We start from the raw sequence: 25,046 nt of genomic DNA, 5'->3' as shown, positions 1-25,046 counted from the left end.
CCTGTAATTTTTAAAATATTTTTTTTATTCTGAAAATGAATTTTCCACAATAATGCAATTAGTTCCAAAAAATGAGCTCATTTATCTTGCTTTTCTACAAAGGACAATTGAAACATTTAAGGCAAGATTCACTTATTCATCTCCAGTTTAATATAGAAAGAAAGTAGCAGACTTCAAATATTGGTTAAGATTAACAAAATATGGGAAAGCTCCTTTTTCTTTTCTTTTTTTTTTCTTTTGGTCGCTTCCTGCATAAGAGCTTTACATTACTATGGATATTTTATAGTAAGACACTTTTGTTTCTGACTTTCTTTATAAGCCCATTTTAAAATTTAAAGGCACACAATAAAGCTTTATGCATTTATTAAAATATACACATTTTGGTAAATTTAGAATTTTTCCCTTAGTATCTTGATAAATCAATATATTGTCAACATCACAGTCATTTAAAAATAAAACACACTTCATAACATATCTGCATATTATTTCTTTCTTCATAACACTACACACCCCATTGTACAGTGCACCAATGGGAATTAGAAATCACAAAACGAACAAACTTTAACAAATACAGAAGTTCATACCAGGAAAAAAAAAAAAAAAAGCAGAGAACAACACCAGAAGTTACCATCTGCAGAAAGCAAGTTGTACTTCTTAAGGACCAAACAAAAATGAAACATGTTAGTAAAATTTACAAGCTGTATTTATAACTTTGGATATGAATTAAACAGTAACATTTCTTTTCCACAGTGAGAAAAGCTAGAATGTGAGTCCTGGTTAGATGGTGTGCCAACATGGAATGAGGACTGTAGCTGCTCTTTAAAAGACCTGCAGCCCCTTCTGTCAGCCCAGACAGATGAGGTATTTATACACCATCATAGCATTAACCGTGCTTTTGCTTTGGAAAGTCGGGGTTTATGATTTCCAGGGTAGATTCTAGCTTTTGTGAGCATGAGTGAGTGAGGCAAAGTATCTGGAACTGCAAAGACCAATCCGTAAGAGATGTACAAGGAACGGCTTCCACATCCCAGTACCAGAATGAACACAGTCTTTCATAGTCTGCACTTCCCGGGGGACTCACATGACCCACAGTTCCCATTAGCCAATGTCACCAATGCCAATGTCAGAAAAATGAGGGGAAAATCACAGAGTCTATATGAAAAAATCCATAGGCTAATACCAAGTTCTAATACCAAGCCATTTTCTTTCCTTATGGTATCAAAATGCACACATGTTCTTATAGAAAGAATATGGACTTACAGTTGCCTGCTTTCAAAAGACTTCAAGCCCAAAGCTGTTGTGCATTTTGTTAACTACATACAGGTGGTATACTGCTTAATGACTTCTAACACTATTTTAGTTGATACTACAGAAAATATGTTCACTTTCGATGGCCTTCAAAACGTCCACTAATCCTTTTTGGGCTTTAAGTTCTAAAAAAAGAAGAGAACGTTTTCTTAGAGAAGGAGTTTTGGCAAAAGGTAAGTGCCTAGGTATTTCAAAAGGATGCGTGAGTTACTCAAGCCAAGCAAAAAGAGGAAAGCTTTTTAGAAACGAACTTGCTCCTGAGCGGGAAGAAAGTTAACAACAGCCTCTCCTCTAAAATCTTTGAGACAATGAAAGTAGATACAGGACTATCGGACACGATAGGGGTTTCTTGCTACCCATCATCATTCCAGCTGAGAAATACAATAGCTTTGGGAAAACAGCATCCGGATTTCCGGTCGTGGCGGAGGCCTGCTGGCTGGGACGCTGTCCTGCGTGCGCTTTGTTCATTTACACGTTACTGGCTCTTTCACTGCGGCACCATTGCTGCGTACAGGTTGGCACCCATCTTTCCGAGGGACTCTGGAGGCCCTTGTAGACAAAGGGGTCCTTAGAGTCTGGGAGGTGCATGCATATGGGAGAAACCGAGGCTCCGCGAATATTTGGGATAGAAAAACACTCCTGAACAAGTTATGTTCTAAAACAGCAAGAAAATGGAGAGCGAATTCCACGTGGCACATTTGGAGGGTGTGTTTCCTTTGCTCTGTTCTCTCCACTAGCATAAGATACTAAGGCCAGCCTCGGAGTGCTGACTAACCCGAGGGCTTTAGTCCAAGAGTGGACTGCTGATTGCCTCCTGGACTCGGTGAGTTGACCCCAGCTGTGCCTTCAGACACGTTTTCCGATTTCTGACATCTCCACCCAAGAAGGCAGTCTAATCGGAGACGCAAAATCAGTATACCTGTGGCTGACCCTCAGTGGGCTTTCACTGACATCTCAGCCCTGCTAAAACCTGGTGAGAAAGTGGACAGCAATTTCTTCTAGTCTTTTAGGCTGATTCTCAGACTCTTGTAGCTTCTCTTTATGTTGCTGTGAAGAGTTATAGCCCCTTGTAAAGCTGATTTCCAACAAGTGGGGTGTAAAGGAGTTCAGGTTCATCAACTCTTTTTGGAATGGGAGAAAATATTTCTTTGAAGGAGTTTGTGTTTTATTTTCCCAATATTACTAGGTTTATATCCTGACCAACCCATAGGTTTTAGAGAAAGAAAGATCATTAAATTCAGTAGTTTTCTCCCTCTGTTTATTAAAAAGGCTCATCATTACCACTATGTTGATATTTGATTTGCTGTTAGTTTGTTACTAAGAAGTAGAACTGGATTCTTGACCTAATTCTGTCATTCTTTACCTTTCACTAGTTCAAAGTGGCTTTGTACTCAGGTTTCAGTAAAATCTTGAGCTGCAGTTTTAACGTTTAGGTTAGATAGATATAAAATGTTGTTAGCTTTGTTGTTTAAATGTATTACTGAAAATTTTAATGTGGCTGGGAATAACTGTGTTGTCTATCTACATGTTAAATGAACAAACTTCTCCTCGGCTAATGATGAAATCAGACAGGATTTCAAAGGAAGTATCATATGTTGTTTTAAGTATTGATATTTTTCCCCTTTAATATGTGAAATCAACTTGGAGTGTGTATGTGTTTATTAACTCCTTGCCTGGGCAGAGGAAGCCACTGCTCCAGCTTCTTAAAGTCCAGCCTTCACTGATTCACACTTTCATCATTTTCTCAGTGCCTCCCCACCCAAGGAGAGCTGGCGAGCTCAGTTCAACATTCATGTCTATCTGTGCATGAGCCCTGACCTGCCTTCTCAGCATTATTTCCTACAGTTCGAAATTTGAATCATGTATTCTTGTCAGACTAGCTTCTTGCTTTCCCTTGAAGGAGACACAGCACAAATTATTAGTCAAGAGACAGTTATCAGCCACAATCTATACCTTACTCATGCTGATCCTGCACTTGGCAGGCATCTCCATTTCTACCTGGCAAAATTTTGCCCATCCCACAAGGCTCAACAAAAGGGCTGCGTTCTCTTTGATCTTTCCACTGGAGGAAGGTCTTTTCCATATTTGAATCTCTACAGTGCATAATATGCTCTCCACAAATATTGTTGAATAAGTTATTTCATTTTCCTTTCAGTCATCCATCTACCCATCCATCAGATTATCAGATATTTATTGAACACCCACTATAAGCCAGGCACATGTAGTTGGTAAAATCTAGCCCTGAAGCTTTTCTGTGGGTGTCAATGGTCTAGGCTATTGCAATTCTTTGCCCTCCTGAGGAAAGATTTAGTCTTATCATGCTGAAATACTTCTTGCTGTCATTATCAACAATTTCATTATTTCTTAAGTTGCTCCCTCATTGGCAAATTTAGCAATGCATATCAAGGTTCTCCATCTGTGCACTAAATGCACTTCTAGCTTTGTCTTATCCTTTCTTTTCTATTTTTATTTGCCTCACATTCCTCATTTCCTTTTTTTTTTTGGTATTATATGTATTTTAATAACCACTTGAAATCCTCTGGAAATGAAGGAGAGTACTAATAAGTAGCATACATTTAAAAAACCAAATAATTAGCTCCAAGCCATAAATCCATATTATGAAATCTCACTGAAAGAGCTCTTGCTACAGAGGATTCAGTAACATATAGGTCTTCCTAGGATGTTGTTCAAGGGGCTAAGTGTCTGAGGTAATTATAGGGTCATCTTACTTTTAATGTGGTCCCACAAATATAGTCTTAAGAAAATGAATTAGGAGATGCTAGTATCATTCTAGTGATTAATGATATTTGAAAATTGCACTGTGAAATCTGAGTCTATTTCACAGAGGCTGGGAACCATGAGAGAAAAACATGTCTATTTATCTTGAAAAACTTTCTATCATACTGACATTTTTTTTAAAAAAACAAGGTCACTAGTGAAATGACTAACGAATTTGGAGCAATAAAGAGAGCAAAGCTTAAAAAAAATATAGAGGTACTATTTGAGAAAAATGACTCCTGGAATGAGGGTGATTTCGAGAGAGTCTTTATGAAATCAGTACCAACAGGGTTTACCAAGTATGAGTCCTCTCTTCTCATGCTACAGAAACTCCACATATCTGCCAGCAGACAGTTGTTACAGTAATACTTACACCTTATTAATAAAAGGAAGCTCTTTCACGCATGTTAAGATTTTGTTATTTTGCATTCGTATTTCTCATATTTCTCATATTTCTCTCACTTTTAATAAATACAGCTACACCCCATCTGTCTGGATATGTCTCAAGTCTCATAGATTATATTTAAACTAGGCAGATTTGTTCAGTCCTAAGACCAGTTCCAAAGTTTGTTTTCACAAGAAGTACTAATTTAATCTCCAGAGATATATTTCACACATCAGCCACTGTATCTTTATGGTTAATCTTAGGGGAGAGAGAAATGGAATTGCCAAGCATTACATTAAGATGAAAAAATGACCTCAGGAAAACCAGAGTTATAGAGGAATGAAAAAAAAAAAGATCTGGAGAACAGTAATTATTTGAATTTAAATGGCATACATTGGCTTCAGGTGGGAAATCCAATTTATTAAAGACAAACTAGTTTCAGTTAGCCTTTTTATAAATATTATTATTTTTAAAGCCCAGTTCATCAGCCAAGAGGACTTGCCATGTTTGGTTGTTTTATCTACATTTATCAGGTTCCGGTGCTGCCCTTTCCCTGGGCTGTGAACGTCCAAGGGCAGATGTTACATTTCTTTTCATTCCTATTGTTTAGCATTTGGTGCATTTTTGATCATTGTTAGTTTCACATAAAAATGTGCTTTTGTGTCCTGTCTATAATCCTGAACCATGCCAAGATGGCACAAATCTCAACCTTTAAGAAAGAACAGACCTAAACATTAGTTGATGTTCTGGAAAACTTTTGGCATAACTGAAGATCCAGGAGACAGAGAGAGCAAAGAAGTTACTATTTTACCCTGCTTTCAGGAAATCCTCACAAAGATTTTAGCTTGATCCAAATTGTGCCTTCACATACATGTGTACACATCTCAAGGTACTGTATGAATCCCTATAACCCAAGACTAGAATGCATAGACCATGTGTTTTTGTCTTGTTGCAAATATCCTCTTCTAGTTTGTTTCTGAGAAAATAATCTTTAAGAGCCTCTCTTACGGTCCAGGTTTAGACCTTGTGTGATAAGTCGCTTCAGTCGTGTCTGACTCTTTGTGACCCCATGGACTGTAGCCCACCAGGCTTCTCTATTCATGAGGATTCTCCAGGCAAGAATACTGGAGTGGGTTGCCTTGCACTTCTCCAAGGTTTAGACCTTATCAGGTAGATTTTTTTCTCTGGGCTTTGGTGAAACTACTTTGGGAAATAACAGGAAAAATCCATGTCTTAAAGTGAGCTACTCCAGAGGAGTAGGGTTCAGAATGAAACGTGATCTCATGGAATGTGATTACCTAAGTAGCTATGCTTAAGTATTTTTTGTTTTCAGATTAGCACCCACCAATCAAGTGGTTGCATATCTCAAAAAACTTCAGAATTTATAATTTAAGAAATCTGAAATAGAGTTTGCAATGTGATCTCAGTGGCTGGGTCACTTCTCCTTGTAAAGCTTTTTTATCTGATCATAAAACAAACAGCCTACTTCTTCAAGGCATATTAGTGCCATGAAATCATGCTCCTACTTTGCCCTCTTTCATCATATCAGCAGGAGCTTAGAGTCTGGTGTAAGAGAAGGCATGACATGACAGAGAGTTAATTTTTGCCAGTGCCCTTCTGGCCTTCACTGCAAGAGATGGTTATTCAGGTTTTGTTTTTTTTTTTTTCCCTCCTGGGCATTTAAGTAGAGTTTTGATGGTGCTTCTTACCTTATTATTGGGTCTGACTGTCTTACAGTGAGTCTGAGATCTTTGGGATCATGGTCTCAGAGTTCCTGACCTTTGCTGCATCCTAAAGTTCTAGTTTGGAGACTGTGAGAATCTTGGTGAAGGAAAAAGAAGTATGCATCACCATGAATTCGTTTTTGTGAGATTTCAGAACAAAATGTTGCTTTCTGAGAAAGTGCCAAGTGCCACGTGGCCTCGAGGAGTGGCTCTCAGCCTAGCGTTCTGAGAACAGGGCTCTGCCCTTGAGATCTCAGGTGGTTGAAATGCTGCCTTGTGCCCAACCCCACCTGCTTTGGCACATCTCCAAGGGTTTCACTCCCTGCTTCTTGGGGCCTTAGTAAGAAGCAAAAAGACTCAACCAGCAAAGCAAAGGCCTGGGAGACACTGCCATCTGCTCTGATGGTTGCACCTGATAGAATTTCTCATAACTTTTAGTTTAGTTTTTTGTTTGCTTTTGCAAGGGGACTAGTTATGGGACCCAGGTGAAGCCCTTCCGCAGAACTGTCGTGAAGAGCAGAGGTGGCAAATGACAGGCTATGACTGGGGACTGACTTTGGGGAAGGCTGGAGTTTTGAAATGAGAGCCAAAGAAGTTTCCACCTTCTAGCCCACAGGTGAAGTTACTGAAAAGAAATCGCCACCATGTGTGCACATTTCTGGTGTGTGTGCTCCTACTCTGGAGAGTAATCTAACTCATCGTTTGCAATCAGGGCCTCTGAGTTCTGTTTGTGTTTGCTTTTGCTCTTCGCCTTGCTACTCGTCCGGGTGTTGGGCTGCGTATCTGACATCTGCTGGTAATAGAAGCCTTTGTCCTCAGCCGGCCCGCCCCAGTTCTCCTGGCTCTCGCCCTCAGTGGCATAGGAGAAGCCCTCCTCCACTGAGAAGGGGTCGTCCACGTCGTAGCGCTGGTACGTGCTCTGGTGCAGGGCTTCTTCTCGGGCGCTGATTTCCAGGGTGCTATTCCAGATGCCATATCCAAAATAAATGAGCATACCTGCAGCGGGGGTGGGGTGAGTGGGGGGAAGCACAGGTGAATAAGCTGTTGTTTGGGGATCCACGCGCCGAGCAGGGGGCTTACTCTCAACAATGAGAGCAGGCCTGGTGGTGGATGTGTTTTCTTTGGTCTGCACAGCGTTCTGAAAAGACTCGACTTAGATGCCATTTAAAAATGGTAGATCTTTAAGCAGCCCATGCTTAGAGCGGAAGGACTGACAATGCTGTACCCACATTCCTACATGGAAACTCCTGGCTGGAGCTGAAACCTGGGCATCTCTTCAGTTAGGATATGGCGCACTTGAGGTCACCTCAGTCCCCACTCCCCTGTTGACGTCTAGCTCACTATACTCGTGTAGGTGCCAGCCAGGAATTTGCCTTTTCTTTTCTGGTTTAAATAGGTACGGATCACCCACAGTGTACTCCCAGCCTTCTAGCATTTTACGATCCAGATTTCCACTTACAGGCTCATTGTTTTATTTCACCACATGTGTGAGTGCTAAGTTGCTTCGGTCATGTCTGACTTTGCAACTCTATGGACTATATAACCCACCAGGTCCCTCTGTCCATGGGATTGTCCAGGCAGGAATACTGGGGTAGATTGCCATTCCCTTCTCCAGATGATCTCCTCAGCCCAAGATCGAACCCACGTCTCTTCTCTCTCCTACATTGGCGAGCGGGTTCTTTATCACTCGTGCCACCTGGGAAGCCCCATTTTACCACGTAGCAACATGCACATATGTGATGTGCTTTGCCCCTTTTCACTCACCAGAGTCATCATACTTTACTGTCACTCAGCTGTCCACTTTCGTTTGTGGACTCTCAGTGCCTGTGGACTCTCATGCCACTGTTACGACCTTAGAGTCCCTGTTGTGTGATTATCTGTACAGGGTGGTTCTAGTTTATAGACTGTGGAAAACTGGCACTTAATGTTTGTTGAAGGGATGAATGAGAACTCCCAATGAGCATGAAATGTTCAGTGCAACCTCCTTTTGATGTCATTCCAAGCAAAGGAAAGAAGCCTCCCTTCCTAGTTAACCTGTAGCATTATATGGGCTAATGTCTCATTTCTATAAGAATTTTTAGGAAAAAAATATATGAAAATAGTTTGAGAAAAGCCCATGGAGGCCCAGGGCCTGGAATGCTGAGAACCATAGTGTTGGAGGCCAAGGGGCATGATGGTTAAGAAGGTGAGGTCTGAGTACAAACCCTGCCTCCATCACTGTGTAACCCTGGACCAGTTACTGGGCCTCATTGTGCCTCAGCTTTCTCTTGTATGAAATCTCGAGATTACTGTACCAATACAGGGGGCTGCTATGAGGAGGAGACGACATAAGCAGTGACTCTCAACCCTGGCTGCACCTGGCGGGTCACCTGGGGAGTTCCTGCACAACCCTGATACCTCATCCCCTGGAGATTCTGATTTAATTGGTCTTCATTGTGACTCAGGTGTAGGTGTTTTTAGAGCTTCACAGGTGATTCCAGTGGTCAGCCAAAGCTGAGAACCCCTGAGATAAGGAACCTTAAAGCTCCTGAGGCAGGAATTCCCTTGCAGTCCAATAGTCAGGATTTACCATTTCATCGCCCTGGGCCCAGTTCAATCCCTGGTTGGGGATCTAAGATCCCGCCAGCCACACAGCTTGGCGAAAAAACAACATTGCGGGTTGGGGCTTCAATATGAATTTGGGAGGGACACAATTCAGTCCATAATATTAATATAGACTAACAAAGGAGATAAGATGGATTCATAAAATACCACTGCAAGCCTTGTGATATGGCCAAAAAAACCCCAAAACTCCTGATGTGTGTGCCCACCTTGGCCGTTTGGTGGCCTGGTCACTGCCATCCCCTCGGTTTTGCAAGTCCTTCCAGGTACCAACACATTCTTCTGGGTGGCACTAGTCTCTCTGACTTTGCTAACCCTGCGGGCATCTGCTGGGCTGTTTGCTTAGAACCACAAGGTAAAGCCTGCTTTCCGCTCTGGTCCCCGAGGTATTCTGCTTCCTTTTGAATTTGAAGTGTGTCTTTTTAAGCTTGGATTTCTCCCTCCTTGTCTCAAATGACTCTCCCTGCCACCACCACTCCCTGCCCCCCCTCATTTTCCTGTGAAATCAACTTTCCAGGAGCCAAAGTAAGCAGAGATTTATAGTCCTAATTGGTAATAAATCCTGGAGTTAATCATTGGCAGATGTGGCTGTTCTCAAATAGCAATTTCATTTTTTCTGAGCATGGATCTTACTCTTTCTTGGCTGGTGCTGGGGGTGGGGTGGGCATGGGGGATAGTTCTTATCGTGGAGAACAAGGCACCAAATCGAGGCCTCTTTTAAAAGGGCTACCAGTTTGCTGCTTGGAGAATACCTGTTGGAAGCACATTTGAAATGAGAGAGTCAATTTCAGGAGACTGCGTTTATTGTCAGGCACACACCTCCTTTTGCCCAGTTTTTCTTTCTTGCTATCTTTTCTCCTAGACATCCAAGTAGGTGGCAGAGCTTGCCTCCCCTGTCTGCTTGGTATCTGTTATGTCAGTTCTTTCCTTTTTGATCCCGTTCTCAGATCCTGTTTGTAAGCGTGTTGTTTCCCTACTAAACTTAATAAAATTCTTTCTTTTCCCCTTGCCCCTGGCTTCTCCTCTGTACTACAGAGGTCATCAAGCACTGGTTTGACATCTATTCTGACAGACCTTCCCCTAATCCTGCCAAATTTTGGGGTGTTTTGTCTGATAGACTGTGAAGTGAAAGTGTGAAAGTGTCAGTCATTCAGTTGTGTCCGACTCTTTGTGACTCCATAGACTGTAGCCCGCCAGGCTCCTCTGCCCGTGGAATTCTCCAGGCAAGAATACTGGAGTGGGTAGCCAGTCCTTTCTCCAGGGGATCTTCCTGACCCAGGGATTGAACTTGCATCTCCTGCATTGCAGGTGGACTTTTACTGTCTGAACCCCCAGGGAAGCCCATCAGATAGATTGGTTTATGATAATTCTCCAAGAACTTTGGTGTGATTCCTTATAGAATTATAGATATTTAGAGCTGGGAAAGAGTCTGTGTCCTTGATCTGTTTGAATACCTTCGTTTTAAAGATGGAGAAATGGAGACTGGGAAAGACTGAGTCACTTGCCTGGGCATGTGAGGGGCAGCACCAGCAGTCCATGAGAGAGGAGGCTCTAGCTTATCCAGCCCTTCACAACCCCTCCCTCGCTGGGTTAGAGACTGCCTGGCACAGAAATAGTCAGTGCGAGCTTAGGTTTTGTTTTGGGAGTGGTTGGGCTTGGAAGGAACATGAGTGTGTGTGTGTGTGTGTGGTGTGTGCGCGTGCGTGCATGCGTGCGTGTGTGCGTGTGTGTATGTGTCAGTACTCAAATGTGTCAACTATGATTACTTTGGGAAAGCAACCCATGGAAACATCCCCTAAATATTTATGGGCCTTTTAATGTTTGCTCTGAGCCCCTACAGTTTCTAAGGTGTGTCACTCTGTCTTCAAAAGTACATTTCACATATGAGGACTGTGAACCAGAAGCAACTGTGTGCATTGGCCTGACAGCTTGCATAGACAGCTTGGGCACATGTGCTCTCCTAGGGGTTGGTGTTCTGTCTGCCTTTATCCTTCTTGCTGGCCCCTGAGTCAGTTCAGGAAAAGTGGTGTGAAGCAGAGAAAGACTGGAGAAAAGGAAGAACGGAGAAGGACAAAGAAACACAGGGGAACAAATGAAAGGGGAGCAGAGAGAGAGAAAGAGAGAGAGGGCGGGAGGAGAGAAACATGTATTACCATCTGTCACACATAAACAAGGGCTTTGTGTTGGAGGAGTAAACAGAGCTGCTAAAAGCCTCCTGTGTAGAAGCAGGGTGTTTTGTTTCTGCTCCTTTTTTCAGTTGGCTTAGAGAATGAAGCATGAGGTAGTTTCTGAAAAATCTGTGGGGATTCTGGGAATCCTGAACCATCTGGACAACACTTCACCCAGCGCCCCTGGGTGCTGAGGTCCTACAGTGGTGCGGCCTTTCTCCCAAGGAACTAGAAATACTCTACAAGTGTTATCTTGTTTAGATTCCTCCTGGTGTGTGTGTGTGTGTGTGTGTGTGTGTGTGTGTGTGTGTGTGTGTGTGTGTGTGTGTGTGTGTGTGCTGTGTGTGTGTGTGTGTGTGTGTGTGTGTGTGTGTGTGTGTGTGTGTGTGTGTGTGTGTGTGTGTGTGTGTGTGTGTGTGTGTGTGTGTGTGTGTGTGTGTGTGTGTGTGTGTGTGTGTGTGTGTGTGTGTGTGTGTGTGTGTGTGTGTGTGTGTGTGTGTGTGTGTGTGTGTGTGTGTGTGTGTGTGTGTGTGTGTGTGTGTGTGTGTGATTATGGCATTTCAGACTGTGCAGATGGCAGTTTAATCCTGGCTGCTTCCAATTGCTATTTCTCCCACGTACCAGGGGGATACACTAATTGGAAACGATTTTGCTGAACTTTACTTCTTATAACATTTATTATCTTCTTATTTGGCTGTGCTGGGATCTTATAGCTGCAGCAGGCGGACTCTAGTTCCCTGACCAGGGACTGAACTGGTCCCTTTGCCTGGAGAGCGCAGAGTCTTAGCCACTGGACTGCGAGGGGAGTCCCTGAACTTTACTTTTGAAGAATTTGAAACATACAGAAGTGGAGAGAACAGTATAAAAAGGCCCATGTATTCATCACTAGCTTTTTCCCTCCTGACACCCACTCACCTACCCCTTTCTCTTTAGATTACTTTGAAACAAATTCCTTCCATCCTGTTTCCTCTGTAAATGCTTTAGCAGGTATCTATAAAATAGACTCCTCTAAAAAACTTAACTTTGTCCCATTATCACGTCTAAAAACGAATAATTCCTTAATATCATCTGATATCCAGAAGCATCAAAATTTTCCTGAATTATTTGTTTGGATAGACTCTTCACTTTTTAAAGCTATACACTTATTCCAATGATGCTGTCTTTGCTTGAAATAGGTTTTGGGTCCTATTATTCAGGTTGTCAGTGGGATTGGGTTTATTCTTTTGTAAATCCTTGTGGATGGCAAAGTTTTATCTTTTGACAGTGGATTAGCTTTTAGGACAAGCCAGAAGTCATTTGGAATAAAGTCTCAAGACTAAGGTGGCTAACTGATAAGTAATATTATTTATTCTATTTGTGGATTTAATTCTTCAGTTCCATAAAAACGTAGATCCACTGCTTTGTAGGTATCTATCTGATATCTGAATAAATGAAAGGCAGGTAAAAAATCAGAAGGCAGCCAGCTTTTGTGCTGCAGAGGGTCTTGGAGGCCCCCTGCTAGGCTGGAGTTATTTTTTATGTGATGGATTGTAGATGGGGCATTCAAGGCAGCAGCTAGTTAGCAGAAGGCACAGAAGTGTTCCAATATTTTCACAGCAAACATGGCTGTACTGGGCACCCAGTAATGGCAATGAGTCCCATGGGAAGCTGATTATATGGAAGGTAAATATTCAGAGGGAGGCTCTGGCTTCTTTTCCAGACAGTTCTGTGCCTGTGAGAGGTTCGGGCTGGACGAGGTGAAGGATCATGCCTTCAGCCATTGAATGGGCTTTCTTTACGTAACAGGACACCTTGTGATTGGAAAGCCCTTTATACAAACCTACATCCCAGAGGAGTTAAGACCTGCACAATATGCAGGGATTGAAATGGCATCAGAACTCACATCTCTTGAGTCTGCATGGAGGGCTGCCTACTGGGGGCCTACAGGAAGGTTTGGGATGCTAAGTTGCTTTCACAAGCCTGGAGCATCTCAGTATCAGCTGGCAAAACATCTATTTATTCCACTTGTCTTGGCCCTGTGCAAAGCCCTGTGTCATCCTGTGCAAACTAAACAAATGACCTCAAACCTACAAATGAGACGGGTAAGGGATCCTCTGGATCATGTGGGAGAAATCCTAAGACGAAAACTCAGCTCTGAAAAGAGACTAGGTGACCCAGAGCTAGACAGATTTCCAACCTGGCAGGTTCTAGCTCAGGTCACGAAGCAGGTTCCTGCTCTCTAGAGTCCCCCAGGAGCTTCCTGTGCCCTGCACGTGGCTCCACACTCAGTGCCAGAGGGGGTGGGCCACCTGACCGCAGGCTGGGTGGAGCTGTCTCTTTCTGGGGCGCCCCGTCAGGCAGGAAGCCCTGCCTGCTGCAGATAACTGAGGCACTTTGTTATGCCCAGAGGCTTTTTGATTTTTTCTAGCCTGGGATCAACTTTCCAAAACAGACACTTGCTGGTGCAGGAGTAAAGATAGTACTGAGAAGGTGCCCTCCCATCCAGCACAGTCCCCACCAACTCCCACTTTGCTGGTTATTTTTTAAATACCCACAAGCCCTGTTGATTGTAACAACAGTTGGGTTTGTTTAATATGGTGTGGCCAGGAAGAACAAGGCTCAGGACGAAGTGGGGACCAGAGGAGCTTCTCTTCTGGGCCCGCAGTTGATCTAACATAATGCCACATTCTTTATGTTTCAGTTTCCCAGCTGCAAAATGGAGCTGGAGGCCCTTATTTTATTCGAGGAGTATAATGGCTATGAGACCAAAGGCAGCCTTCTTAAAAGAACATTAAAAACTCCAGCAGTTCCACTTCTTAACTTAGCAGAAACCCAACCAAAGCACAAACCCTGTGTGTCCATCGAAATCATGTGTGAGAATGTCCGCAGCAGCTGCCATGCTGAATGCCCATGGATCCAAGAATGGATAAATACATCGTGGTATATCAACACTGTGGGGTGCTAGACAGCAAGGAGAGCGAACAAGCTAAAACTGCAAGCACAGGGTTAGGATGACCTCACACCTGTACTGCTGAGGGAGAGGAGCCCATCGCTCACTCACAGCGCTGCCTGTTCTGGGGGAACTGCACACACCTGTCCCAGGGCCTTCCACTTCGTGGTCTCCTGGCCCTCCAGTCTCAGCTGCCCCCTCCTCCCCAGGTGTCTCCCTGGCCAGCCCAGCACCTCCACCAGCAGGCAGCCTCAGCAGCTACAGGCTTTACCTGCTCCCTCCCTCCCTCTTGGAATCAGCTTGGCTTTGTTGCCATCCTCATCCTGGCCTCTGTGATTTTTCTTTCTCTTCTGAGCATAATTTTGATGTTGAAGCTGACAGTTTTCCCACTTCCTACAAGGAGAATTTCGAACTGATTTATGGGACATATCATTTGGAGTTTTTTCAGTCCCTCTGAGGAAAACCAGGTGGCGCTGGTAGTAAAGAAGCCGCTGGCCAATACAGGAGACAAAGAAATGCAGGTTCCATCCCCGGGTTGGGAAGCTCCCCTGGAGGAGGGCCCAGCACCCAGGAATTTGTGTACCTTGGTGCCCTCTCAAGGTTGAAGTCATGGCCCCCTTCTCTCCCTTCTCTTCCCGTCATCACAATGGCTGCTTTGAGTCAGTTTCCAGTAGGATTTCAGATGAGAGCTCAGGCGAAAACGTGAAGTGTGTCTTCTCTTTGGGATGTTGATGGTTTAGTCCAGGATTTATAAGGTCCGTTGCCCAAAGCACACGTCCCGTCTGTTCTCTAAAGCTGTGTGTGTGCTAAGCTGCTTCAGTTGTGGCCAGCTCTCTGCACCCCTATGGGCTGTGGCCTGCCAGGATCCTTGGTCTGTGGGATTCTCTAGGCAAGAATGCTGGAGGGGTGCTGGGCCCTCCTCTAGGGGAGCTTCCCAACCCGGGGATGAAACCTGCATTTCTTAGTCTCCTGTATCGGCCAGCAGCTTCTTTACTACCAGCGCCACCTGGTTTGCCTCGGAGGGACTGAAAAAACTCCAGATGAAATCTTGACAACATCTAGAGTAAGGGTTATGGTCATGGGGTCACAAAGAGTCAGACACGACTGGAGCAACTTGGCATGCAGGGTAAGGGTACCTGTGAGCTGGTCTAACGGATGGTTAATCTATAATAAAGGCCCACAGGGACCAGTAGACCTGACACGTGCCTGGAGAATACCATCATGCAGTGTTCTTACTGGTCCCTGCTGGTTTCTGGGACTCTGCCCAACTCCTTGAGGTATTCTTTTACAAAACTGCATCATTTAAGAGAAAAGGTAAATGAAGGCTGGCTTTGTGTTCATTTTGTTGGGGATTATTAAACTTTTGCTATGTGTGTTATTTCTCTTGTCGGAAGGAAAAGAAACAAGTGCTGGGTATCTATTAAGAACTGCTTCATTTCTCGCTATGAGTTGGGCTCTTCCGAAGGACAAAAACTTAGCTAAACATTGTTACAAAAATGCTGTAATGAAGATTCATTTAGAGAAATTTGGGTAAAAATGTGTTTGAGAAGATTATCAAGTTATGACTCAGCCCAACCATGTAAATCTTTTTAAAAAGTAGTAGATGTTTCATAATAAGCTCCATTTAGAAATTTCTCTACTGTTCTCCTTGGGAAACTTATATTATGAATAGAGAGATGAAGAAGAAAAATCTGACATTTTGGAGACTCAGATGTTTAGAGATGGGAAATTTATTCTATAAGATTGTTAAAGATTTTATAAGCCAATTTGGGGTTGTGGGATGGATATATTTTATATAGCAAAAACCAGGGAATTTTGTAATTAAATTATCTGCCTACCTGCTAATTATTGTCTTATTCTTCTCTCTAGATCAGTGAATCTCATATTTGAGCACACAGCAGAATTACCTGGTGGACTTGTTAAAATCTACATTGCCCTCAGAGATTCTGATTCTATCTGTAGGTCTGGGCTGGAGTCTAAAATTGCATTTTTCACTAGTTTCCATGTAATACTGATGTGGCAGGTCTGGGATCTTACTTTGAGAACCACTGTTCTAGATCATTGTAAACCTGGCTACACGACAGAATCACCCACGGAAGCTTTAAAAATACCGTGGTTGGCCGTACCAGATCAATTGAATCAGAACATCTCTGTGGGGAGATCCTGGGCGTAGAATGTTTCAGAAGCAACTCACATGATTCTGTTGTGTAGTCTGAGTTGAGAATCTTTGTTCTGGGCGAAACTTATCTATGAGCCTTCAGAGATAATGATACCAAAGCAGTTAGTAGCCAGCAGCTGGGTGCTTCTTAAACTACAGGCTCCAGTGCCCTCTGTCTGGCCCGCTCAGGCAGCAGGGTGGCACCCTCCCATGCCAGGGAGTATCACTTTCTGGAGCCAGCTTGAAGTTTGTGTTATCAGCAAGATTACAGAAGGTTCTCTGGGAACTTTCTTCTGCCTGATAATTGGGAAGGCAGCCTGAGTCAGAACAGGTTCACGTTGTACTTTTGCATGTGACAGCTAGTCTGGGAGACAATGAATCATTTCAGCTTTTTAAAAGAAAGGCAGGAAAGAAAAAGCTCTTACTGCTTTCCCTGCTGTTTTCTTGTTTAAGCCCCAAACTGCAACCAGATCAAGTCTAGCAGAATTATCTGCATTTTTACACATGAGTAAACTGAGGCCCAAAGGAATTAAATGAATTTCCCAAGGTCACAAGGAAGTGGCAGAGTTTTGATTTGAACTTGGGGCTGTCTGACTCCAAAGGCAATAGGCCATTGCATCACTTTTGCAAAATTCCTCTGGTGTTCCAGAAACACAGATATTATGCAGGACTGACTACATAATTTATAGGTCCCAGTGCAAAATGAAACCATGGAGCCTCTTGTTAAAACATTGTTAAGAATGCAAGAAGACAGCACCAGAGCATTAAGCCAAGCACGAGGCCCTGTGTGACTGCACAGATCATCCACCCGTGAAGCCAGCCCTCTGTTAATCTGCACAGACTGCATCTCAAACATTCTGGGCAGATACGAAGGTCTGCTCAGAAGCACTGTGGTGGGGAGGTAGGAGGCCCCCACTGAGCATGGAGATTCTGGATTGTGGTAGCTCTGTGAATAGTTTCCTGTTATTCTTGCTGACCTTGAGCATGTTATTGAACCTTTTGGAAGTTCAGTTTACTTTTCTGTATAGTTAAGAGAGGGAGAAGTGGGGAGTGTTTCAATGTTTCTCAAACTTTATTTACATTTTATTTATATACTAGATTTTTAATGTAGTGACTATGATTGTGGACTCTGGAATTATACCACCTGAGTTCTAATTTGGCTTTGCTATATTCTAACTATGTGACCTCAGTCAAGTGCCTTAGTTTCCTCATCTGTAAAATGGATCTGGTTGTGTGGATTAAATAAGTTAATATAAGTGAAGCCTTTGGAATGATGGCTGATATGTGGTAAGTGCCATATAAGTGTTATTTATCGCTTTGAATCATATGGCTTAAGTACTCATGTTTTTTCTTCTGTTTAACTCACTTTTGAAATTTAAAAATAATTGGGCTTTCCTGGTGGTACCGCGGATGAGAGTCTGCCTGCCAATGCAGGGGACACGGGTTTGATCCCTGGTCTGGGAAGATCCTACACGCCTTGGAGCAACTAGGCCTGTGTGCCACATCTGCTGAGTCCTTGTGCTGCAGATACTGAACCCTCGTGCACAGCTACCGAAGCCTGTGCGCCTGGGGCCTGTGCTCCAACAAAAGAAGCCAAAAGAAGCCGCCGCAGTGAGAAGCCCAAGCACTGAAATTAGAGCGTAGCTTCTGCTCGCAGCAACTAGAGAAAGCCTGAGAAAGCTTGAGCGCAACAACGAAGACCCAGCACAGTCAAAATTAAAATAAATGAATTATTAAAAAGCAATGATTTGAGTATGTCTGTTTGTGTAGTGTTTGTGACACTGAGTAATAACCATACGATATTTTGAAAAGTTCATATGCTCTCTAAAATCAGTCCAAATATTAACAGTGGAATGGTTACCACACTGTGGGTAACACTGTACTAGATATTGAAGGCTATATCTAGCTTGGATAGTCCAGGAAAAGGTGAATAAATTCTGGGGTGTTTGTGTCTGTGCCTTTATTCATTTGATGAACATATGACTCTAATATTTCTACACACTTTAGTCATTTCTACCCATAGTATCATCTTTGCATTGGTTTGCTTCTTGTTCCAGTGGCAAAATGTTTAAACAGAAGTGAGAGAATGTGAATAAATCATATAAATGCTTAGAACTTTGACAAGTCAGTGGGGTCCTTTCAAGAGATCCCTTAAAGTCTAACAAGGGATGAGGCTTAGGTAGTGGAAAATTGGTACAAAATCCCGACAGGAAGGTGCAGGATGGCCTTCAGAGGTGAGGAATCTTCTGGGAGACAGACGCTCTTGCCTTTGATTACTGTGTTCCGCCCCCCACTTCCCTCTGTCTAAAACCTATCTTGTTGTCCAGTTCAAATTCTGCCTCCTTAAAGTCCTTCCTAGCTATTCTGACTGAAAGATTCCTTTTTCTTATCTGAAGAGTGCTTTATAATCACAGATAGGTATTTATTGAGCCTGAACAACAATGTGGTTTGGGAACAGAGGTCACCACGTTGAACACCCGTATTCCTCATCTCAAGGAGTGGTTGGGCTACGACTCCACGAGTCTTTTTGTTGCCTTGCCCAGGCTGGTTGATTCACACATATTTATTTTGCCTCCCTTATTCTTTACTTTCCTATTCCTCAAAGCACCTAAGGACCTTCCTTAGCTAAGTATTTGTTGCCAGAGATACCAGGGTTACCGAATTATATAGGAAATATGAAAATAATAAATAAGGAATCTTAAAATGAGCATTCACTTAAACATCTCTCTTAAGTTCTCATGAGCCCCTATCCCCAGCCATTTCATCAGTAATGGTCGAATATGTTAAACAGGTAATGTGAATATAGTATAAACTGATTCCAAAGGAAAATTAGAAATCTTGGGGACGATACAGGACTGTCTGAAAGCAGTGAAGGTGAGTTTAGAGAGAGCAATGGTAATTCACTTAAAGCTGTGGATGTTGAGAACCTGACAGAGCCTTATCAGTTATCAAGAGAAGAAGAGAAAATCAACAAGGACGATGATGTGATAGGTATTTTCCAAGAAAATGATTGGAATATCAATGGATGAGGAAAGATCTTGGGAAAAAATGAAATGCTCAAATATTTTGTGAAAGTTGATAAAAAATGAGGACTATTAAATGGTGCCAGGATGTAATTTTTGTCAAAAAATTATGCCAAGAATGCATACTTAATTCATACTTTGCTTGTTTAAAAATATGGCATGATTGCTATTTTAATTCTGTCCAACGTAAGATAAATAAAATTCTTCATGATTTTTAGTTTTTAAGAATTCCAATCAATCTTTCCCACCCTCAATTTATATGTTATTTTTGTCCTTTTTTAAAAATGTGGATTCATTTAAAAATGTGGGTCCACTTAAAATGAAATAAGTATCACTTTCTATGATACTAATTATCCACAAAAGAATATCCAGTAAGCTATTCAGTGAAGTGATGGATTGATCAGTATCATTCTTCAGAACGAACAACCAAGATCATAACAGGCAGAAAGGTCACACGTGGCTTTTTTGACTCTAAAGCATAAAGCAAGGATCCATAGAGCCAGCCAGAATTCTCTTGGCAAGGGGATGCCCAATCGGGCTAGGAGGCAACTTTGGGATAAGCCTGGTCAAGGCCTTAGAAGGGAACTTTCAAGGCTCCAAAGGAAGTTGCTTACCCACAAAGCACCAGACCGCAAACCGGATCCACGTGATGGTGGAGAGCTTTAGCATGAGATAGATGTTCACCAGCATGGCAAAGGCAGGCACAAAGGGGAGGCAGGGAGCCATGTAGGGCAGCTTCTTGGGGTTCTCTGGTTGCTGCAGGATCACAAACACCAGGGCGCTGATCAGCAGCACCATCAGAACGACTAGAAGGATGGCCCACCAGCTCTGCTCTGAGATGTAGTCGGAACCAAAGATGATGAAGGAGCAGAAGACGAACATAAGGATGAAGAGCAGGAGCACGCAGATGGTCACCGTGTGCCCTGTGGCGGCTGTGGGCCGGTCCATTTTGCCCGGAAGGCCCAGCCGGATCCTCATGGTGTAGTAACGGGGCCCAATCAGCTTCTTCAACTTGATGAGATAAATGTTTTCAGATTCATCAGCTTCTATGCCTGTGGTCATGTCCACAGTGCCGTAGTTTGGGTGGTTGACGTTGTAGGTTGACTTGTCTGATTTCCCTATGAGCATCTCATTGTCTCCCAAGGATGGCAGGTTTTTGGCCCCACATGTGTTGGTGGCTGGGCCAGAAAACTCTTCCCCTTCACTCACAGGAGAGCAGACTTCCTTCTCACAGTCAGCTAGAATGCCCTCCTTCTTCTTCGTGTGCTCCTCAGACAGGAATTTGACAAAGCCGTCAATGTCACTCTCGGGCTGGTATCGAAGCAGCAAGACACAGACAGAGACCAAGGTGTAGGCGAGGAGGGTGCCGATGGACATCATCTCAATCAGGTCTCTCAAGCTGACTAATAGGGAGAGGAGAGCTGCCAGGAATCCTGAAACGATGCAGGCCACCACGGGGGTCTCTGTGTAGGAGCTCACGTGAGCCAGGAATCTGGAGGAGGGGCAAGCAGAGGGTTAACGGTGATTGATTCAACATGGTTTAACACCTCCTGGTCCTGCTCCTCCAGTTTACTTCTGGATTCACTGCTTTAAATACTGTTGCTGTTCCTACTCCAGGATCTAGTTTCTGAAATATAATTTAAACAGAATCTATTTTAATTCCTTGGGTATGAGGCAAACTGCTCTATTAAAGTGCCTACTTCAATTATGTGATGTAGTGGGTTGATTGAATCTAGGAGGTTCTCAGGAATCTAAATTGAAGCCCAGACTTTGCTATGAAGAGGGGATAGTTGAAGTCACATACCCGCCTGGTGGTCCTCTCCACCTGTGTTACCCAAAGTATGGTCCGTAGATCAGCAGTGCTAGCAACACCTTGGAACTTGTTCGAGATACGTATTTTCAGGTTTCACCCACTACGTCAGACTCCCTGGGAGTGGGGCCCAACAAACTATACACTTTAAAAAACCTCTAGAGGATTCTGATTTTTGCCAAAGCCTGAGAAGCTTGCTCTACAATGAAAGTATAGGGATTTGGTTGCAAAATAGCACAGTCATTAAGAACATGTGCTTGTGGATGAAAGCTAAATCTGGCCAGTTACTCATTGGAGAAGATAGAGAAGACCATCAAGGGTGATTGAATGACAGGCGCTTGTTTAGCAGTTCCTTAGACTTAGGTAGGCTTCCACCTTCCAACTTCCTCTTCTCCTGGCCCTCATTCTTGCTGCTCTTCCAGTCCTCCCTTATTTCCGTGATTCACACAAGACTATAAACTGCTCAGAGACCTAGCATCTCTCGGTTTTCTTTGACAGCAGAAAGACCTTTTGGATGTGTGAAGTTGTCACATCTCCACCACCATCAGCCTCCAGCTCCCCCAAGGTCTCAGCTCTGACCCAGTGGTGACCTCAGAGGGTATGCACAGGAACTGTTGCAGAAGGTGACAGCTGATGGCCGAGGTAAAGTTTCTGAGCTGGGTCCCTCTGAACTCCTGAGACCTCCTTGGCAGTTTGCTCCTTGTTTGGTGCACTTGAAGAATGCTTTACCTGCAAGTTCCTCACACAGGAGGCAAGAGGCACCAAGAGATGGGGCCACATCCCCTGTGTCATGGGCAGATAGGCTACTTTCTGGCCAGATTAGGGGACTGGAAGTGTCAGTGTCTTGATGTAGTTAAAAATCTGGTCGTTCTGGTCAAACAGTCCTGGGTTCAAATCCTGACCCCCTCCACCTAGCAACTGGGGGATTTGGGGCAAGTTTTTGTTTTTTTTTTTCACCTGAGTTTTCATCTAGTACACTGTTCTGTTAAATAGAGTAATTGTGATGCATAATGGGATACCATATACCTGGGATACACACATGGTCAATAAATGGTGGTAGTCATTGCTGCTATTGCTAGGTTCTGCTCAAAGGGTCTTATCCTCTCTTTGATTGTAACTTTGAACTTTTTTCAACTTCAGAGGGGCAGTTGTCAGGGCTCAATGTGAGGGCAAGCCTAAGATGCCCCTGGGATGGGTCCCTCCTTCTGGAGGCCAGCCGTGTAGCATCTTGGCACCCACCATCTTTACGAAGGAGCAGCAGTGTCACATAAAAAGGGAGGGGCAGTGGGGGGAACGTACCAGTTTGTTGCTAGATTGAGGGACCCAGAGTCAAACTGAGGGGCTGTTTTAGGACCTAAATTATTTTCACTCAAACTATTTGCCAAGATATATGACAAGTTCCATGGTCCATGTGACAGGGAAGATGGATGACAGTCTCCCTGGATAGGCATGGAAGAGCAAAATGAATGCCACGAGCATAGCCCTTACCTGAAGAGGAGCCCATCGCCGGCCATGGCATAGATGACCCTCGGCATCGGGAAGAGGGAGCCCAGCAAGCTGACCGTCAGTCCTGCAACGGACCCGATTGCCACGACGAACTTTGCCGCATAGAACCCACGAGCCACAAACATCTCCATGAGTGGGGACTCCGTGTCAATGGCGTCATATGGCACCATCAGAGTTAGGATCATGCTCACCTATTAAAACGAGATGAAATGTGGTTGGAGGTAGAGGGATCAGTCTGATGCATGGATGGGTGTCCCATAGCAGAGGAGAGAGACCTGGTCCTGCATGGGAGCCTGCATCTGCCACTTCCTGGCGTGTGCCTTTACTTTAGACCAGTCATCTGGCCTCTGGAGCCCTTGGTCTCAGGGTTTCCTCCCCACATGTGAATTCAGTGGACTGGACCAAGTCATTCCTACTGTCTCTATGTGGTCCTTTCATATCTGAGGAGTAAGTCTGCTGGTATTTCAGCTCCTGAAAGCGGAAGCTACATGGATAGTTCAGTGAAGAGCAGGCATTATCCGATGGCAGGAGCTGTAGCCAGAGGTCCTGGAGCCAGGGCCTGGCCCTGACCATGAGCACTGTGCCCTCATGGACAAGACTCATTTCTTCTGTACTTTCCGGGTCCTACAGGGTCTTTCCTACTTCTTACCCCAAATACCAGAGATCAAAACTTGAAAGATAAATGTGTAGGGGATCCATAGCTGATTAACTGATGGGACTTGTATTTCTGTTTCCTCCAGGCAGGCCAAGAAATAAATGATGGCATCAGAATGGAGTCCAGTTCCACTGTGGGCTAGAAGACCACTATGGCTTTGCTTAACCGGGACCTATTTCTCCTCACATGTCATAGATCTACCATGACGTCCCTCCCTTCATAATTGGCCCCAGGCAATGGAGACGCCAGTCATAAGGCCAGGAGACCCCTGGGCTGTGAAGGCCAATCCTGGCATCATTGAGGGAGTTCAGAGCCTGAAAAGGAGAGAGTGGTTCGTTTCTAGATCGCTTTTTTTTGCCTATGTCTGAGGAGCCAAGATCCCCCAGTGAAACAAAGTGGCCACTGGGGAGGCTGGCAAGAGGTGTGACCACAGCCCAGCAATGTGGCTCTTCTCTTGGCAGTAGAGTGCACCTGGTGACCAACACAAGACCAAACAACTCTTGAGGCGTGGTTAGGGCCCACACGTTCTAGAAGGGAATCTGTCCCAGTAACATCATCGCTTGCAACATCCTCTTTGGGGATGTGGTGGGGTAGACTGGAGGAGAGTGGGGTGGATTCTTACAGCAGTTCTTGGTGGGTCTCCTGCCCATGTTCGATTAGGGCAGTATGTGGTAGACTTACTCTGTAGTCTATAAAGCACTATCCTAAGGAAGGAACTGTGATTAACTTTACTGTGTGTGCTACAAGGGTTGGCTCCTGGAGGAGGGGAAGGTATGAGGTGGTGGTACAGGAGGGGGAATACACAGCAGAGTGTCTCTGTTGCTCCCCCTGCTGCCCCTCCCCCCATGCTGTTCCTGAACGTTCTGTCTGCAGGGATAATCAGGGCTGGATAAGATAAGTTGCATGCGTGTTTGTTGCATAAGCTCTGTGCTCAGTCGTGTCTGACTCTTTGTGACCCCATGGACTGTAGCCCTCCAGGCTCCTCCGTCTGTGGGATTTTCCCTGCAAGAATCCTGGAGTGGGTTGACATGCCCTTCTCCAGGGACTCTTCCCCATCCAGGGATCCAACCTGAGTCTCCTGCATTGGCAGGTGGGTTCTTTACCACTAGCGCCGCCTGGGAAGCCGTGTGCGCAGGGGAAGCGATAACTGACCTATCCGGGAAGAGAAACGTTTTGGTGGGCACACCATATCCAGGGCTGCTCTCGTGCTTTCCTTTGGCTTCCAGGACAGTCCTGCTTTCTCCTTCCCCACTCTAGGGGAGCCTTGCCTCTTTGCTGTTGGGAAGCTCCCAGAAGACAGAAGAGCATTGAGGAGGGTGCACAGAGGCCCACAATGCCTCTGCTTGCTCGCACACCCACCCGTTACTGCCAGCCTATGATCTGAACTCCTTGGATGGCAGCCCACTCCCTGCATGCTCCCCCCACCACCCCCACTCCCGGCACCGGATGCCAGGATGCTGAGAGCCTGTGCCTAGGGCGGAGCAAGGATGTGAGCCACCGCCCAAGTGAGGGCCTGGGGCTTCTGTGTCCAGCTTGGAACCCTGATTTTCTCCCTGTCATCAGCGAGTGGGGTGAGCTTGAGCCCGTGTTAAAAGAGGGAGCAACATGAACAGTACAAACACCACGAATGCACAAGTGAAGGATTACTTCCTGACAGAAGGAAACCCAGTCCCAGAGCCACGTTTTAAGGTCAAATATGAAAAGCCCATGTGGAAGGTGCCATGATAAACCTTTGTTACTTACGGATACATATGCTGTCAGGCAGATGACCAGGGAGGCGGTGATAGCATAAGGGATGGATGTGTTGGGATTCTTGGCTTCCTCTCCAGTGGTGGCGATGATGTCAAAGCCAATGAAAGCATAGAAACATGTGGCTGCTCCTTGCAGCACCTACAGAGATGAAGACATTTGAAATACTTAGAGAGTCAGTGGATCACCAGTGCCTGACACATGGTCCCCTTAATTGCCCGATGGTCAGCGGACATTACTGAGTGGTAGAAG

General features: G+C 44.5%; 1 protein-coding gene across 1 annotated transcript in view; it reads right to left on the bottom strand.

The window, feature by feature from the left end:
- Positions 347–25,046, bottom strand: part of SLC7A14 (solute carrier family 7 member 14) — a 115,380-nt gene continuing 90,680 nt past the window's right edge. Inside the window, exons 5-8 of the mRNA XM_018047846.1 lie at positions 24,789–24,935; positions 22,373–22,581; positions 19,689–20,566; positions 347–7,191 (exon numbers count right to left, since the gene is read on the bottom strand). Of these exons, the coding sequence (XP_017903335.1) occupies positions 6,869–7,191; positions 19,689–20,566; positions 22,373–22,581; positions 24,789–24,935 (1,557 nt within the window). The 3' untranslated portion in view covers positions 347–6,868. The remainder of the gene's footprint in view (positions 7,192–19,688; positions 20,567–22,372; positions 22,582–24,788; positions 24,936–25,046) is intronic.

Source organism: Capra hircus, chromosome 1 (genome assembly GCF_001704415.2).
Source record: "Capra hircus breed San Clemente chromosome 1, ASM170441v1, whole genome shotgun sequence".
Classification (NCBI taxonomy): Eukaryota; Metazoa; Chordata; class Mammalia; order Artiodactyla; family Bovidae; genus Capra; species Capra hircus.
The sequence above is the reverse complement of the archived record's forward strand: the minus strand, read 5'-3'. Positions and strand labels throughout refer to the sequence as shown.